At 42.6% G+C, this 18,574-nt stretch overlaps 1 protein-coding gene across 4 annotated transcripts in view; it reads left to right on the top strand.

The window, feature by feature from the left end:
* tfg (trafficking from ER to golgi regulator) overlaps positions 1–18,574 on the top strand; it is a 183,255-nt gene that overhangs the window by 73,822 nt on the left and 90,859 nt on the right. For all 4 annotated transcript variants that reach the window (XM_086006980.1, XM_086006979.1, XM_086006977.1 and 1 more), the window contains one exon: positions 14,959–15,105. In XM_086006980.1, the coding sequence (XP_085863106.1) occupies positions 14,959–15,105 (147 nt within the window). The remainder of the gene's footprint in view (positions 1–14,958; positions 15,106–18,574) is intronic.

The raw sequence follows: 18,574 nt of genomic DNA, 5'->3' as shown, positions 1-18,574 counted from the left end.
TATTGAGCATGCATTTAGCACCGGCGCTAAGTCTTAGTGCCCGCTCATGGGCGCAGGCTGATTATGACGTCATTTGAGTGCGCAACGCCTTTTGGGCGCCCCGGACCGGAAATTCAGTGGCGCCCCCCTCTGTAGCGCCTGGCGCTAATAGTGACAGCTTACCTGGAACCTTACCAAGTCGCTCTCGGGCTGGAGGAGCGTTATTTAAAGGGGACTGGTGTGGTTTAAAAGCGGCAGCCATTTTTGGAGCACAACTTCCTCGAGAGCTACAAAGATTTGCTGAGCTGCACACTGAGAGCTTTGACCACTGAGCCAGCGCAGGCAGACGATCTTCAGCCTTCTGACCATCACCTTGCTTTTCACAGAATCACAGAAACCCCACAGTGCAGATAGAGGCCATTTCGGCCCATCGAGCCTGCACCGACACATATCCCACCCGATCCCTGTAACCCCTACACCAACACATATCCCACCCTATCCCCGTAACCCCACGTATTTAATCCCCCTAACACTAAGGGTCAATTTATCATAGCCAATCAAACTAACCCGCACATCTTTGGACTGTGGGAGGAAACCGGAGCACCTGGAGGAAACCCACGCAAACACTGGGAGAATGTGCAAACTCCACACAGACAGTCACCCGAGGCTGGATTCGAACCCGGGTCCCTGGCGCTGTGAGGCAACAGTGCTAACCACTATGCCACCGTGCTGTTGGTGAGCCTTGACAACGGGGAACCTTCCTGTGGGCACTTATTATGGGGGCTGCATTGGAGGGGAACGTCCTGCTGCTGAATCATCTGGAAAGGGCACTGAGACGCTGGGAGAGGGGGGCGCTAAACTTTGCGCATCGCCAGGACTAGCGCCCCAAACGCGGCTATACCGAATTTCTAGGCCAAGGATTCTAACAGTTTGATGCTGAACCGATCTACGAATAAATAGATAATTTTGAAGTAGCTTTTGAAACCTACAATTCCCATGTAGAGTTTGTACTGTATAAAGTTCCTTGTGGGGTGCAAATAGTTTAGTGGGGGACTCTGTTTAATTGATATAATTAAGCATCTCCTCCACCATTAACCATCATTTTTTATAAATATAAAACAGCCTTTCATTACCGTTTACATAAACAATCTTTACTCTGGACTTGGGAATTGCGGAAGCAATGGTGAAATTTGCTGATGTCAAATTGGGGTTATGGCAAATGGGGATGAGATTTCTGAAAGAATGGAGGCCACCACAGATACTATGCTAGAGGAGGAGCAGATGGGTGGCTAATGCAGTTCAGTATTACTTCCAAAATATAATTTTTTTTAATGATCGGGAAACCGAGTTTAAATTATAAGATTTTTAAATAGAGTGTCAGCTGTGGCTCAGTGGGAAGCACCCTCGCCTCTGAGTCAGAAGGATGTGGGTTCAAGTCCCACTCCAGGGACTTGACCACATAAAGCTAGGCTGCAGTGCAGCGCTGAAGGATACAGTTGGGAGGGAGCGGCGCTGGAAGTCCTCAATATTGACTCAGAACCCCATGAAGTCTCATGCCTTCAGTTCAAGGAAATTGCCTGCTGATTACCACCTACCGCCCTCCCTCAGCTGATGAATCAGTACTCCTCCATGTTGAACACCACTTGGAAGAAGCACTGAGGGTAGCAAAAGCACAGAATGTACTCTGGGTGGGGGGGGCTTCAATGTCCAAGAGTAGCACCACTACTGACCGAGTCCTGAAGGACATAGCTGCCAGACTGGGCCTGCGGCAGGTGGTAAGAGAACCAACACGAGGGGAAAAACCTACTTGACCTCATCCTCACAAATCTACCCGTTGCAGATGCATCTGTCCATGATGGCATTGGTATGAGTAACCACTGCACAGTCCTTGTGGAGACGAAGTCCCGTCTTCACAATGAGGACACCCTCCATCGTGTTGTGTGGCTGTACCATTGTGCAAAATGGGATAGATTCAAAACTGATCTAGCAGTTCAAGACTGGGCATCCATGAGGCACTGTGGGCCATCAGCAGCAGCAGAATTGTATTCCACCACAATCTGTAACCTGATGGCCTGGCATATCCCTCACTCTCTACCATTACCATCAAGCCAGGGGACCAACCCTGGTGTGTTGAAGAGCATGCCAGGAGCAGCACCAGGCGTACCTGAAAATGAGATGCCAACCTAGGGAAGCTGCAACACAGGACTACATGCATGGTATACAGCGGAAGCAGCATGACCGAGCTAAGCGATCCCACAACCCAGTGGATCAGATCAAAGCTATCGCCTGCAAGTACCCCTCCAAGTCGCACACCATCCTGACTTGGAAATATATCGCCGTTCCTTCATCGTCGCTGGGTCAAAATCCTGGAATTCCCTCCCTAACAGAACTGTGGGAGTACCTTCACCACACGGAGTGCAGCAGTTCAAGAAGGCAGCTCACCACCACCTTCTCGCGGGCAATTAGGTATGGGCAATAAATGCTGGCATTTCCAGTGGTGCCCACATCTCCGGGACAAATAGGGAAAAAAAGGTGCACAGGTCATTAAAGGTAATGATGCAGCATAAGTAAATAAGCCCTTAAAGGCAGTAATTCTGTATTTGGGGGCATAGAATACAAAAGCCAAATGATAATGTTGGACTTGTATAAGACCCCAGTTAGACTCTTGTTGGAGTACACTGTCGAGTTTTGGGCATCACAATATAGGAAGGATGTAAAATCAGTGGAAAAGGTACAGCATAGATTCACTAGGATGTTACCAAGAATGAGGGGTTATAAGTTATGAAGAGAGACTTGGGAAGTTGGTGTATTTTTTATTTGAAGGTAAAGGGGTGATTTAATAGAAGTATTCAAGATTATGAAGGTTTGTAATGAGTAAAATAGTGAAAAGTTGTACCCACTATTTGATGTGAGGGCACACATTTAAGATAATCACAAAGGAATTAAAGATGAGGTTAGAGGACTTTTTTACACAGTGGGTGGTTAGAATTCGTAATACTCTGCAGCAGATTTTTAAAAAGGAACAATATAGTTGCTTGAAATAAGAATATTAAAGGGTGCTGTGATTGAGCAGACATGGAGAATTGGACTTGATGGCTCATGGAGGAAATACATGGGTACATCTTGATGGGCCAAATGAGACATTTCTGTACTGCAACATTCTGATTTTTACGATTGAGAACATTTGAAATTTTAGTCATGAACTATGCTCAGATTTTAAAAAAAATCCTCCTTCCATCAGCTATCATTGAAACACAAGCAATGGTGCTTTCTAGATTTTCATTTTGATCAAACTGAAAATGTTTCTAATGCAACAATTCCCAAAAGCAAACTTTCCTTTTACCCATGACTAATTCTGCTATGTCAAGAGTGCATGTGAATTGGAAATTCCCATTTCCCAAGAATTTCTCAGATTTCCCTAAGGTCAAACTAAGTACATATTTTAGTATTGTTAACTACATCTATTATAGTTAGAAACTAGATAGACTGATGTTCCTAACCCTTCTCCACCCCCCACCAAAAAAAATAGTACAGTAGTTTTAAACTGAGGGTTGCTCTTTAGGTATCTGACGATACCGTGAAGATTCACAATCTGAATATTGGGATACATAGTTTTATCCCAATAACTTGTAGGTCTACATCATTTTCTAGAGCTGTTCTTGACTTGGGGTGACAAATTATGTTAGCGCCTTATGCCACACACACACTCATGCCATCGATTTATATTTTTTGTAGAAATAAACCACGGGCAAGGCCATAAAGTCTATTTCCTAAAAATACATTCATCATAATAGAAAGTAAAGTTTAATTCTCCAGAAAGGTGAAACCTGTGGTGTGACATAGCTTAAAATTACACTACATTTTACTGCAAAAAATCCTGCAGTGAGAAGTTATTGAGCCTAATTTTGCCAGGCCCTGCCAGGCAAGTTTGGAAAGCAGGTGGAGACCCTGCTCCTGGCTTGCATGGGCCTCATTTAAATGACCAAATTATTAAAATAAGATCCCAAGCCGAATTTCACGAAGGGTTAGTCTTACCCATTAAAAGCTGGGCATGTGTGCTGAACAGGTCAGGCTTGGTTCTTAAAGGTTTTTTAGGTTGCTTTTCAATTACTATATTTTTGCTCTGAGCATTCAGCTTCTGTATTGAATATTTAAAGTTTTGTTGGTTCTTTGGTGCAACCTTTTTTGCAGTCCTTCATTTGGCTGTGTTACATTTGCAATGCCAAATTTCTCCAGCAATACTCGAGGCACCTAAAGAAGTTTGGGAGGATGGGATTGACTGTGTCAATTCTCAGACTATTGCATGATTTGGATGAACATGACTATTTTATGAGGGGACATCATCTGCAGATATAAAAGCACATGTGTGGTCCTGCATTTACCAGACCATGCAAGTGCTACCAGGATATGTCTGAGGAGACTTGCCTTCATCACCTTTACTTCACTGCAGATTCAGTGAAGTACACGATCTGCTGCAGTCTGATTTAAATGATCTCAAGGACCGGGGATTTCTCGTTTTGGTCACTGTGGCATTGCGTTGCCATGCAGCAGGATCCTTCTAGGTCACCACGTGGGATATCTACCAGATAAGCCAATCTGCACTTTTTTCCTGTGTACAGCACGTTATTATATCTGTGGAAAAGACGCATAAAATGGAGAGGGTATACAATTTCACAGCCTGGCATTGTAAATGGAACCCATGTGGCCAACACAGATCCTTACGTCAACCACATGGCCAATATGAGCACAAAGCTTTTGCATTCACTTTTACAGGGGTTATCTGACCACAGAAGCATCCGTGTGCAGACCATAGTTGTTATCCAGAAAACAGCCACAATGCCTTCATTTTTCTGCAGGCCATAATGTCTGAATTTTTAGAAGAATAAATATAGTAGGTAATGGCTGTTAGGAGATCAGGGCTAACTTCTGAATCTATGGTTGCTGATTCTATTGAGAAACTCTTTAACAGCCAAGATATGCTTCACGTTGAAAGCCTGAGCATCTATTTCTTGTCTGCCACTGCCACCTATAAGAAAGATGTGCAATACTGCTTTGGCATTGTGAAATAGTGTAGTGCAAAAGGGCAATGGTTTATTTACAGGGTAATGACCCAAATGTATAGGAATTCCTAATTTAATTTGGTGTGTTGATGGATGCCACAAGAAATGCATGCAAGAATGAGGAACATACTTTTGCTTTATTACTTCCTCCTTGTTTGCAGCCAGGTAAAATGGACATGGGTGACTGCATTGAATTGATCAACGACAGCTTGCATCTGTGCTTTAGAGTGGGGCCTTCAAACCCAAATAAGACCAGACTCCTTTGTTGCATCACGTGCAGCAAGACTTCCAGTCCTTCAGCATCACAGGGAACAATGTTACCCAAATCTCTGCTGTGTCATTGTGAACAATTAGTTCACTTTTCTGTCACCACTACAACTTGCCTTTTATTGCAAGCTGCAGTTCTAAGAGCTGCTACTTCACGAGATTTCTCACTCTCTCTAGTTAAGAGTGCTAGAGGCCGAACTCTCTGGACAAGCTTTTCATGTGCCAGTAATCTATCAAAATTAGGGGAAGGGACTCCCATTGCAAAATTCTTAATGGCCCACCCTCTTAAGTTGCCTTCACAGGTTAGTACCATGGGCCAATATAACCCATTTTAGTCAGAATTGCATAATCAAGACTAATAATATATTACAATTAATCTAAAATTTATAGATTTCCCAGGTCAGAATGAATCGCGGGCTGAGCGGCTGTATAAAGGCTCCCGAGACCCAGGTAAGGCCTCAATGCGAGAATCGGCGGGAATCGCGGGCTGAGCGGCTGTATAAAGGCTCCCGAGACCCAGGTAAGGCCTCAATGCGAGAATCGGCGGGAATCGCAGGCTGAGCGGCTGTATAAAGGCTCCCGAGACCCAGGTAAGGCCTCAATGCGAGAATCGGCAGGAATCGCAGGCTGAGCGGCTGTATAAAGGCTCCAGAGACCCAGGTAAGGCGTACCAATCTCCAATCTTGGAACTCAGAGAGAAGGAGAGAGGTAAAAAGTAATCCAAGTGTGACGTCACCAGAAAGCGGGTAAGTGATTGGTTGGTGAGTATTTCTCTCTTTTTTAAGCTTAAACTCTGTGGTTTATAGTTTCTAAGGTGCGATATTCATCATCTAGAATCGGGGCAGAGGGTATTTAAGAATAATAATAAATTTAATTAATTACATAGAATGGGAGATCAGGTGATGTGTTGCTGCTGCAATATGTGAGAGCTGGTGGACACCATTGATGCTCACGGTGATCACATTTGCACTAAGTGTTGGCTGCTCGAGGAATTCCGGCTCCGTGTTGAAGAGCTGGAGTCCGAGCTTCAAACACTGAGACACATCAGGGAGGGGGAGAGTTACCTGGACTCTGTGTATCACGAGGTATTCACACTAATTAGATTAATTAATTCAGATGTAGTCCGTGGCCAGGGTCAGGATGGTGTGACTAGAAGTGAGGCAGGTACGGGGATCCAGGAGGTAGTGTTGGAGGAGCCACAGCCCTTGCTCTTGTCCAACAGGTTTGAGGCTCTTACTCCCTGTGAGGATGGGAACGGGGATTGCGGGGAGGATGAGCAACCCGGCCACAGCACCATGGAGCGGGGGGCCATTCAAGTGGGGGGAGATAAAAGAAATGTTGTAGTGGTAGGGGATAGTATCATTAGGGGGATAGATAGTGTTCTTTGCAGCCGAGAGCGAGAGTCCCGAAGGCTGTGTTGCCTGCCCGGTGCCAGGGTTAAGGACATCTCCTCTGGGCTGGAGAGAAACTTGGAGGGGGAGGATCCAGTTGTCGTGGTCAATGTTGGCACCAATGACATAGATAGGACAAGGAAGGAGGTTCTGCTGAGGGAGTTTGAGCAGCTAGGGGCCAAATTAAAAAGCAGAACCACAAGGGTAATAATCTCTGGATTACTACCTGAGCCACGTGCAAATTTGGCTAGGGTAAATAAAATTAGAGAGTTAAATGTGTGGCTCAAAGACTGGTGTGGGAGAAATAGGTTTTGCTTCCTGGGACACTGGCATCAGTACTGGGACAGGAGAGAGCTGTTCCGTTGGGATGGACTTCACTTGGCCAGTGCTGGGACTAGAGTCCTGGCGAATCGAATAACTAGGGCTGGAGAGAGGGCTTTAAACTAATTAGTGGGGGGGAGGTTTTAAGAGAGCGAAAAATAAAAATGACCGGAGAAGGCAATAGAGCAAGATATCAGTGGGGGAATTAAAAACCAGAGCGTGTCAGGAAGGGACAGAATGTATATAATGATAAAGGGAAAGTAGTAAAAGAGGGTAAAAGCAGGAATAAATTGTCAGAAAACATATTTGAAAGTTCTTTATCTGAATGCATGCAGCATTCGTAACAAAATTGACGAGTTGACAGTACAAATAACTACACATGGGTATGATCTGGTGGCCGTTACGGAAACATGGCTGCAAGATAATCATGACTGGGAACTAAACATACAAGGGTATTTGACAATTAGGAAGGACGGACAGGAAGGAAAGGGAGGTGGGGTTGCTATGTTAATCAAGGATGGAATCACTGCAATAGTCAGAAATGATATTGGGTCAAAGGATCAGGAGAGTGAAAAAGTTTGGGTGGAGATGAGGAATAATAAGGGGAAAAAGTCACTAGTGGGCGTAGTCTATAGGCCTCCTAACAGTTGCAACTCTACTGGCCGGAGTATAAATCAGGAAATAGTTGGGGCTTGTAATAAGGGAACAGCTATAATCATGGGGGATTTTAACTTTCATATTGACTGGACTAATCAAATTGGGCATGGCAGCCTTGAGGAAGAGTTCATAGAGTGTATTATGGACGGGTTCCTTGAGCAGTATGTAACTGAACCAACCAGGGGGCAGGCAATCTTAGATCTGGTCCTGTGTAATGAGACAGGATTAATAAAAAATGTCCTAGTAAAGGATCCCCTTGGAATGAGTGACCATAATATGGTTGAATTCCAAATTCAGTTTGAGGATGAGAGAGTTGGATCTCAAACCAGCGTACTGAGCTTAAATAAAGGAGACTATGAAGGTATGAGAGTAGAATTGACTAAAGTGGACTGGGAAAACAGATGATAGTGTAAGATGGTACAAGAGCAGTGGTCTACATTCAAGGAGATATTTCACATCTTTCAAGATAAATATATTCCACTGAGGGAAAAGGGGAATAAAAGAAAAGACAGCCATCCGTGGCTTAGTAAAGTAATAAAGGATAGTATCCGACTGAAAACAAGGGCATATAAAGTAGCCAAATCTAGTGGGAGGATAGAAGATTGGGAACCATTTAAAAGCCAGCAAACAATAACTAAAAGATTAATTAAGAAAGGGAAGATAGATTATGAAAGTAAACTAGCAAAAAATATAAAAACAGATAGCAAAAGCTTCTACAGCTATATAAAAAGAAAAAGGGTGGCTAAAGTGAACGTTGGTCCCTTAGAGGATGGGACCAGGAAACTAGTGGTGGGGAACATGGAGATGGCAAAGACGCTGAACAAATATTTTGTATCAGTCTTTACAGTAGAGGACACTAAAAATATCCCAACAGTGGACAAACAGGGGGCAATTGGGGGGGGAGGAGCTAAACACAATTAAAATCACTAAGGAGATGGTACTCCGTAAAATAATGGGACTTAAGGCAGATAAATCCCCCGGACCTGATAGCCTACATCCTAGGGTCTTGAGAGAAGTGGCGGTAGGGATTGTGGATGCATTGGTGATTATTTTCCAGAACTCCCTGGACTCTGGAAAGGTCCCGGCAGATTGGAAAACTGCTAATGTAACACCCTTATTTAAGAAGGGAAGTAGACAAAAAGCTGGAAACTATAGACCAGTTAGCCTAACATCTGTGGTTGGCAAAATGTTGGAGTCCATTATTAAGGAAACAGTAACAGAGCATTTGGATAAACATAATTTAATAGGACAGAGTCAGCATGGTTTTATGAAGGGGGAAGTCATGTTTGACAAATTTGCTCGAATTCTTTGAGGATGTAACATACAGGGTGGATAAAGGGGAACCAGTGGATGTAGTGTATTTGGACTTCCAAAAGGCATTTGACAAGGTTCCACACAAAAGATTACCGATCAAGATAAGAAACCATGGGATTGGGGGTAATATACTGGCATGGGTGGAAGATTGGCTATCTAACAGAAAACAAAGAGTTGGGATAAATGGTTCATTCTCGGGCTGGCAATCAGTAACTAGTGGTGTTCCGCAGGGGCCAGTGCTGGGACCCCAACTCTTTACAATCTATATTAACGATTTGGAGGAAGGGACCGAGTGCAACATATCCAAGTTTGCCGACGATACAAAGATGGGAGGGAAAGCAGTGAGTGAGGAGGACATAAAAAACCTGCAAAAGGACATAGACAGGCTAAGTGAGTGGGCAGAGATTTAGCAGATGCAACATAATGTTGGAAAGTGTGAGGTTGTGCACTTTGGCAGAAAAAATCAAAGAGCAAGTTATTATCTAAATGGAGAGAAACTGCAAAGTGCTACAGTACAAAGGGATCTGGGGGTCCTGGTGCATGAAACACAAAAAGTTAGTATGCAGGTGCAGCAGGTGATCAAGAAGGCCAATGGAATCTTGGCTTTTATTGCAAGGGGGATGGAGTATAAAAACAGGGAAGTCTTGCTGCAGTTATACAGGGTATTGGTGAGGCCACACCTGGAATACTGCGTGCAGTTTTGGTTTCCATATTTAAGAAAAGATATACTTGCTCTCGAGGCGATTCAGAGAAGGTTCACTTGGTTGATTCCGGAGATGAGGGGGTTGACGTATGAGGAAAGGTTGAGTAGGTTGGGCCTCTACTCATTGGAGTTCAGAAGAATGAGAGGCGATCTTATCGAAACATATAAGATTGTGAGGGGGCTTGATCGGGTGGATGCGGTGAGGATGTTTCCACTGATGGGTGAGACTAGAACTAGGGGGCATAATCTAAGAATAAGGGGTTGCCGTTTCAAAACTGAGATGAGGAGAAACTTCTTCACTTAGAGGGTAGTAAATCTATGGAATTTGCTACCCCAGAGAGCTGCGGAAGCTGCAACATTAAATAAATTTAAAACGGAGACAGACAGTTTCCTAGCAGACAAGGGAATTAGGGGTTACGGGGAGAGGGCAGGGAAGTGGACGTGAGTCTAAGTTCGGATCAGCCATGATCCTATTGAATGGCGGAGCAGGCCCGAGGGGCCGTATGGCCTACTCCTGCTCCTACTTCTTATGTTCTTATGAATTACACAGTGACCATGTGTTTGTGCGTTCAAACTTGTAGTAGAGAATTGGGTACTATGCCACATAAGCTCGTATACTATATTGCTGTGGACAGTATGTATTGCTTGGTATTTCATAGTGTTGCAAAGGGGTGGAAAGTTTCCGGTAAATTTCCGGAAATTTTCCACGGGAAGTTTAGCTTGGGAATTTTGCCCAAAAAAGCACATGCTAGCATAATATTGTTTTTTTTGTATTTCTTTTTTTTCCACAGGTCCTCTCTTAAAATTACTAACAGAGATGGAATCTTAATTATTAAGGAATTTCTTAATCAATATATGTTTATCTTCTTACTTGGCTTGTTTTAATAATTCCAAGTTTTGTGTGTGACTGTGAACAAATGTGTCCTGATTGGTTGGATGAGCGATTAGCTCCCTCTATTTGTAATATTTGCATATCGAATTGTGATTGGCCTGCAGGCATCTGTAAGACTGCTATAGTTTTTTTAAGATCCAGGTTAGGGGTCCTGAGGGAAGTCATTTTGTTTTCTGCTGATGTTGTGATGATGCAGTAAGTAAATCAGACTTTATACCAAATAAACCAGTTACTTGTTGAACTCGGTTGTCCTTCAATTTAAAATATACAAAATAATACACTATTGGTGATGCAGCGTCGTGTGTGTACAGGTCATGCTTCCATCACATGGAGCATCAGCAAAAATGTACTCACCCTGTTGCAATCGTGCTGATCGACCGCAGTTCGACACAGAGATGAATGCCCTTTATTTCTCTGCATAGAACAATGCCACGTTTACCGTCGGATGTGTGGAAGCATTTTACCCCAGGCATTAAAGATGGAAAGACTGTGTACATGTGCAAACACTGTAGAAATCCATATGTAAAGAATGCCACAAAGATGCAGCAGCATTTATCCAAATGCAACAACTTCACTCAAAGCTCACAGCAGTCAGCCCAGAGTTCCTCTGCTTCCATTCAAGCAGATGATGGTTCTCATTCAGCATCAGGCTCCTTATCATCAGCAACTCCTGGCCCACTTGGAAGGTTCTTTGATACAATGGATAACCATAGCCAGAAGAATGCAGATGAGTGCCTTGCTCGAGCTGTATATGCAACAGGCTCACCCCTCATGCTCACAGCCAATGTGTACTGGAAGAGATTTTTCAATGTTATTCACCCTGCATACTGTCCTCCCACCAGACATGCTTTGTCTACTTATTTGCTGGAGGCTGAGTATAACAGAGTCCAAGGAAAGCTCAAAGAAACGATAGCAATGGCAGACTGTGGTGCAGTTATCTCAGATGGGTGGTCAAATGTACGAGGGGAGGGCATCATAAACTACATCGTCTCCACTCCTCTCCCAGTGTTCTTCAAGAGCACAGACACGAAGGACAACAGACACACAGGCACATACATTGCTGATGAGCTGAAAGCGGTCATCAACGATCTTGGATCACAAAAGGTCTTTGCAGTAGTTACTGACAATGCTGCGAATATGAAGGCTGCTTGGGCTCAAGTGGAGGAGGCCTACCCTCATATTACGTCTATTGGGTGCGCAGTTCATGGGCTTAACCTGCTCCTCAAGGACATCATGGGTTTGAGAACCATGGAAGCACTGTACAAGAGAGCCAAGCAAGTTGTTAAGTATGTCAGGGGAAAACAGGTAGTTGCAGCAACCTACAACTCCAAGCAAATGACAAAGAACAAGAACACCACACTGAAGCTGCCCAACAACACTAGATGGGGTGGTGTTGTCATAATGTACAACAGCCTTCTGGAGGGTAAGGAGTCGCTGCAAGAAATGGCAATATCCCAGTCTGGGGATATGGAAACCACCATCAAGAAAATACTGCTGGATGATGTGTTTTGGGAGAGAGTGGTTAGCAGCCTTAAACTACTCTCACCAGTAGCATCTGCAATTGTTCAGATTGAAGGAGATGACGCTGTCTTGTCAGATGTTCTCAGGCTTTTTACTGATGTAAAAGAACAAATCAGCATTGCCCTACCCACATCCCTGCTGCTCAAAGCAGAGGAGAAGGCAATTGTTCAATTCATACAGACACGTCAAGAATTTTGTGTCAAGCCGATTCATGCTGCAGCATACATGCTGGACCCAAAGCATGTTGGGAGACCAATACTTTCTGGAGAACAGATCAACAGCGCTTACAGTGTGATTGCTACCCCCTCACACCATCTCAATCTGGATGTGGGCAAAGTTCTGGGAAGTCTGGCAAAATTCTCTACCAAGCAAGGTCTTTGGAATGGGGATGGGATATGGGAATCATGCAAGCATATCAGTGCACATACCTGGTGGAAGGGACTTTGTGCATCGGAGGCCCTGTCACCTATTGCATCGGTGATACTCCAAATCCCACCTTCATCAGCGGCCTCTGAACGAAACTGGTCACTTTTTGGGAATACGCATACAAAGGTGCGCAACAGGCTGACTAACAAGAGAGTGGAGAAACTGGTGGCTATCCGGGCGAACCTACAACTTATTGAGCCAGATACAAAAGTGTCCACCACACAGCTAGACACTGACACAGAGGAGGAAATGGACACGTCAGAGCCAGAGTCAGAGAATCAGGAGGAGCAATGAGGAGTAGAAGACTCAAAGGGACAAAATAAGGACAAATTACAGGCTAAATAAGCTGACACTCTTTTTATTTTATTTTAGATGGGTCTTTTTTGTGGGGGTTCAATAAAGTTCAAAATTATAACCTAAATAAAGTTTTGAAAGCCTGTTTTTATTTGTATGGAACAGTATGTCTATTTTGACGACAAAGATAATATAAGGGTCAGAGACAAAAACCATCAGTGCAAAAAAACTCTAAATTCCCATGGAAAGTTTCCTCTTTTAAAAATTCCCAGAATTTTGCAACCCTAGTATTTCATCAGTTCTTTTCTGTAAATATCAGTTTTTTTTGCATGGCCGAAGACATCTATGATTTTCCATTCTACAGCCCTTTTGCACAATTTGAATTGAGAATTTATCTAGATTCTCTCCTGTGGAAAGCCCCTTGACCTATATGAAAAATTCTACGAAAGGCATTTTTTGGGATTAAGACTGATCTGATGAATCCCTTCCAAGAATTCCATGTGGGAAGTGTTTTGTTTTCAATGTAATTTTTATAATTACAGTAAATGATCATTCCCATCTAGAAATAACCATGTGCCCTTTGAGGACCATGGTAGAAAAGTTTCATTTTTGGTTCTGTTTTTCCAATTTGATTGTGGTACATTTCCTAACAAAAGTGTGTGCTCAACATTTTAAATAGTCGATTTTGATTTGCTATCAGGATTTCAGATGGCAGGCAAAAGGTGGTAAAGTTGCTCCTAAAAATGTCAAAAATAATGGACGATGTATGGCTGTTGTATAAAACGCAATAGGATATTTAATGTACAAGAGCTTTTCTGGTATGCTCGCCATCATTATCTCTCAACCAACATTCTCAGCTTTCAATTGAGAATGGTTTGTGTTAAGAGCAATAAGGGGTTATATTCGGATAGATGGTTTACATTGTTGATGCTTAATTATGTGATTATATAACCTGCATTACAGTGATCATTGGTATCTCTCATTCCAGCTTTCTTGCTCTTTGGAAAATGTCTACAATCGTGTCTTCTGTAACAAAGGAAGAGACATTGAAAACTATTTTGCATTTCTCTCAGTTGCCTGCTTTCAAAGTGGAGAAATGAGGGAAATTATTTAGTTTTTCTCCCTAAACTCTTACGCGTGCCCCTAAAAAGAGCAAAGTAACCCATAAACTATTTTTAAAATAAAAATAAGAATGCATGCACTGCTATTTTCTTCTTGAGTCAGAAATGATGGAATAAAAAGTTCAGCTGAGTCACCTTGGTGTAGAGCGCAAGTTTTCACTGGTGTCCATGATCCTGATAGTGGGGGTGCGAGATCATCAGATTTCTGGCCATCTAAGGTTGGACGTACTCCTGCGAGCACAGTGCCTTGAGCGTTCCATATTCTATGTTCTGTAATTGTGGACTCACTAGCATATTATTTCTGTCACTTTTTTTAAAAGAAGCATTTTCTGCAATGGTAAATGGTTTCCCTTTGGATAGCTGTCAGTCTTTGGTAGCGTGTTGATATTTGCAGGGGCGTTCCAAAGTACAGGAAACTTTGTGTTATCCGGAGGCTAAATGTCCGGCAAGCTCGAGCCACCGGCAAAAATCAGGAGCCATTTTGTTAGGTTTTTTTTCTTCTCGTGGCTTTTTTTTCCAACAGTCAGGCTCTGCAAAGTCTCTGTAGCTTAGCAACAGCTTCAGAGAGACGCTTCCAAGGTACAGGCCGACTGTTTAGAAGCTGTTGCTAAGCAACAGTGTTTGTTGTCAGATACGGAGATGAAAAGCTCCGTATGCTTCAACATTAACGCTGGTTTGTCCAGCAGTTTTGAGGGAACGGCAACAGCTCGGTCCCGTCGGTGCTGGATAGCACAAAGTTTCCTGTATAGAGCAAATTACATTTTACTTAATCATGCTCCCACTGCCTTGGCATTAAGAATGCACATGGATACTTATAAATGGTAATCTTGAGATCCACAAAGACTTATTACTATATGATGCATCATAATCATATGTTCAAATCACACAATCTAAGCTATCTACAGATATATCTTTTTGCCGTTTGCCTATACCAGATAATCCTTTTTTGTCATAACTGATGTATGTTACTGTTGATAATTTAGTGAGTCATTTTTGTTTATTTTTTAAATAGTAAATGGTCAGCCACGACCGTTGGAGTCCAATCAAGTTAAATATCTTCGTCGGGAACTCATAGAACTTCGGAATAAGGTGAACCGACTGCTGGATAGCTTGGAACCACCCAGTGAACCAGGTCTTTCTGCCAACATCCCTGAAAATGGTACGTAGGATTATTGACCTGGCTTCCGTGCTCTTCTTAAACATCTGTTGTATCAATGTCTTTAACATACAATCCATGTGTTTTGTAAAATCAGTAATTTGTTCATTTGCTTTTCACTGAGTACATTAATGCATGCTTTATGGAAATCTGAAATATTTCATGGTTTTACTGCACATTTGTACACTGATTCCCTGATGTACAATAGGTACATAATTACTTTAACATTCTGCGTAAAATAACAGTTGAAGGAGAGAATTTTGGTGCCCAGGGAGGTATCCAGGTTCATAAAAAGAACTTGGCAATCCACTTCATTCACTGTTGCGTGCTGTTCTAACTTCATCACCCCCGCTAATAAGTAAAGTCGGAACCGTTAGATGCGTAATTAAGTTGACAAGTAAACAGTTTTATAGGTACAGTGCTTGCGATTTTATTTTTAATAGACTGTGTAAGCATTCAGGATACATTCTGCCCTATACTGAGGCCGATTATATATAATGAATTGGTTTTTTCCCCTCAAATCACAGTAGCCGGTACTGTTACTTTTACCAGGCCTGAACAAACCTTCAGACAGAAGGCATTTTGAAAAATATGCCTCTGCAGTATTAATGTTTTTGTTGGAATAAAAAGTCATCTGAAATTGCCATGATTAAACTGAGGAAGTGGATTTTTTTTTGCTACAGCTTGGAAGAAGTAGTCATCCTTTTAGAACAATGCTCTTTTACCAATGTATTTTGGTTTCACCAGCTGCATTGTTAAATGTAAAATCTGCTTAATTTGTCTTTTTTTAAGCAGCTGGAGTAAAACATCTATACAGCTGTGAATTTTTCCAGCCTAAACATCGTATTGCAACCAGAGGAATGTGCGGCGTGTGTAATTTTGCATTTATTTTAAGCTTTAATTTTATCGAATTTTTCTGAATTTCATCTCTTTCCCCTTTTAAATATTTTTGAAGTTATAATTAAGTTACCAAAAAGCAATTTGCTTAAAATAAGAATGTACTTCTGATCAACCTCTATGACTTTGAGGAACTGACATTGCAAGTGTGCTGTAGAAAATACTACAGCGTGGTGTACCTAGAGTCCCTAAAAGCTTTTGACCAAAGCTCTCACAAAAGGCTGCTACTCGAGCTTAAAAGGGTGCGAGTTGAGGGTATGGACAGGAAATTAACTCAAGGGTGGGAAGCAGCATTTAGGTATTGGAGTGATGTCAGAATGGGGAGCAATGCTGTCTGTGGTGCCTCCGGGATCGGTGTTGTGACCTCTACCATTTTTAATTTATATTCCTGACATCAAATCAGAAGCTCTCAAATGAGACCAATAAATGGTGGAAAGCAGCCAATGACCTCCAAAGAGAGCAAGTGGGTGGAATGGTGCTAGATGAATTTCACATTGGGGAATAAAAACTGCGCGATGTAAGTGCTCTATGAATGGTATCTAAATATCTAAACGGGTGAAACTGAATGTGATTTAAGAGTGTTAGCAGACTTAACATGCCTAGTCGCTGCGAGGCACCATTCTGCAAAACAAATTGAATGCTGAACTATATTCTGAAAACAACATGGTATAAGTTGAGCTTTAAATTCTCACTGCCGTAGTTAAATCACGTGTTTACTAGTGTATCCAGTTTGTGGTCACCAAGACGCATGGAAGACATTGAAAACCTGGTGGTGCAACGACAGCCACTGATTCACAGATGCCAGACATTTGGGCTCTGGTGAGAGCCTTGTTTAACTTTTTTAATTAGGATCCCCCTTGCCTGGGTGGATGTCTGGCATGCAGCCACAAGCAAGTCGCTTATAAATGGGGGGCGGGAACAGCACAGGAAGGGTGTGGGGGCGGCCACAGGCGGGACTTTAACCCCCACCCCCGCACGTGCCTTTTCCGCGGGGGGGGTAGGGGTGAGGTTAAAATCAGCCCAACTATTTCAAATGAATCTGTGTCGGTAGGGCAAGGGGTGCAGATTAAGCCCAGCAAGAGGAACATTTAGAACTGGTACTGGAAAGTTCTTCAAATAAGGAATGGATTGGTTAGGGTAATGGAGGCAAAAAAACTTGGGATGGGTTAATAGCTGGATGCTATTGATGAAGGGACTGCTCTTCTGGGATGAATGAGCAAAGATGAGATGAATGGCTGTAACCTGTATCAACTGTGTTTAAACATTTTAGCCATGCAAAACTTTCCTTATAATATGCCCTTTTTATTTACTTGCCTGAAACATACTTCTATTTTAGTGTGAGTTTTAGTTTAAGGAGGGAGTTTCATCATCATCCTTGGTCAAAATAACCAACTTGAGGGCAACCGCCTTCCTTTCTTTCCCACCCAGGCTGTGTTTCTGGCAACATACTTGGGTAGTTTAAAAAAAAAAAAAATCACTAACTTCTCATGTTTTTTTTAAATTTAGCATCTGTTCCATTTGAAATTTTATAAAAAGAATAAAACTGGCATGGAGAAATCTTTCTGTTCAGTTTTAGAGCTTGCGCTGAATACGTATTGTAGGCAAGCCTGGCTTTGTGTGAAGTAAATTAGCATGCAATTAAAACTGCTAGATTTCTGAAGCAGCTGGAGTTAATACCAAATAATTTTAAATTGGTTCCCTCAATGTTTTATGCGTTTAGTAACTACTCCAAGACAGGTCAGTTCCACGATGTCATCGACATTCACTGTTCACTCTTGGTAACAACAAATCAAAATAAAGCACGAGAGGGAATCACTTAAGTTTTTATTTAAATGTTGAATCTCCCCCATCAAAATAAAGTGAAAAGCCAACGATTGCACAAACGCTCTTGTGTGTGCTGGAAGTTGAAATTGGCGATTGGATGTCTTTTTCGGAAAATACGCAACATTTAGGGGGCAATGTCCTGATGTGCAAACATTAAAGCACTTTGGATTTTTACGTGATAATTGGTGCTCCACTTAGGAACGCTACAGGTTACAATATGAAGCAGATATGATCTACTTGATCTATACTAATAAATGTGACATCAAAGGATGGTATAAATAAAGGATACAAAATGACAAAGGTGACCAGAAGTGTTCTTTTTGAAACAATTCACCAGATGTCACTGCCCCCCCCCCCCCCCCCCCTGCCAACCCCACCCCAGGCAGTGCTTGGTGGGCTAGAGGAAAGGGAGGGGGAAGTTGCAGGGGCTCCATGCTCTGCAATTCCCTCCCTAAACCCTTCCTCTCCTCCTTTAAGACCTTCCTACCTACCTGTTTAGAGCAAGATTTTGGTTACACCTTATATCTCCTTTGCCTTGTCATCCATTTTTGTCTGATTATGCTCCTGTGAAGCCCTTTGTCTTGATTTTCTATGTTAAGGGCATTATACAATTACAGGTTATTGAATATTTCTGTTCGTATTGTAATGGGGATTGAGGATTTTAGAAAAGTTACATTTTTTTTTAAGGAGTCTGGAGAGAAGTATACAGTGGTGTCCTCCAGAAGTCTGTATTGGGACCCCTGCTCTTTTT

This window comes from Somniosus microcephalus, chromosome 14 (genome assembly GCF_052327205.1).
Source record: "Somniosus microcephalus isolate GS21.2 chromosome 14, FLI_Smic_1.0, whole genome shotgun sequence".
Taxonomy (NCBI): domain Eukaryota; kingdom Metazoa; phylum Chordata; class Chondrichthyes; order Squaliformes; family Somniosidae; genus Somniosus; species Somniosus microcephalus.
This window is presented reverse-complemented; position numbering and strand designations above follow the sequence as displayed.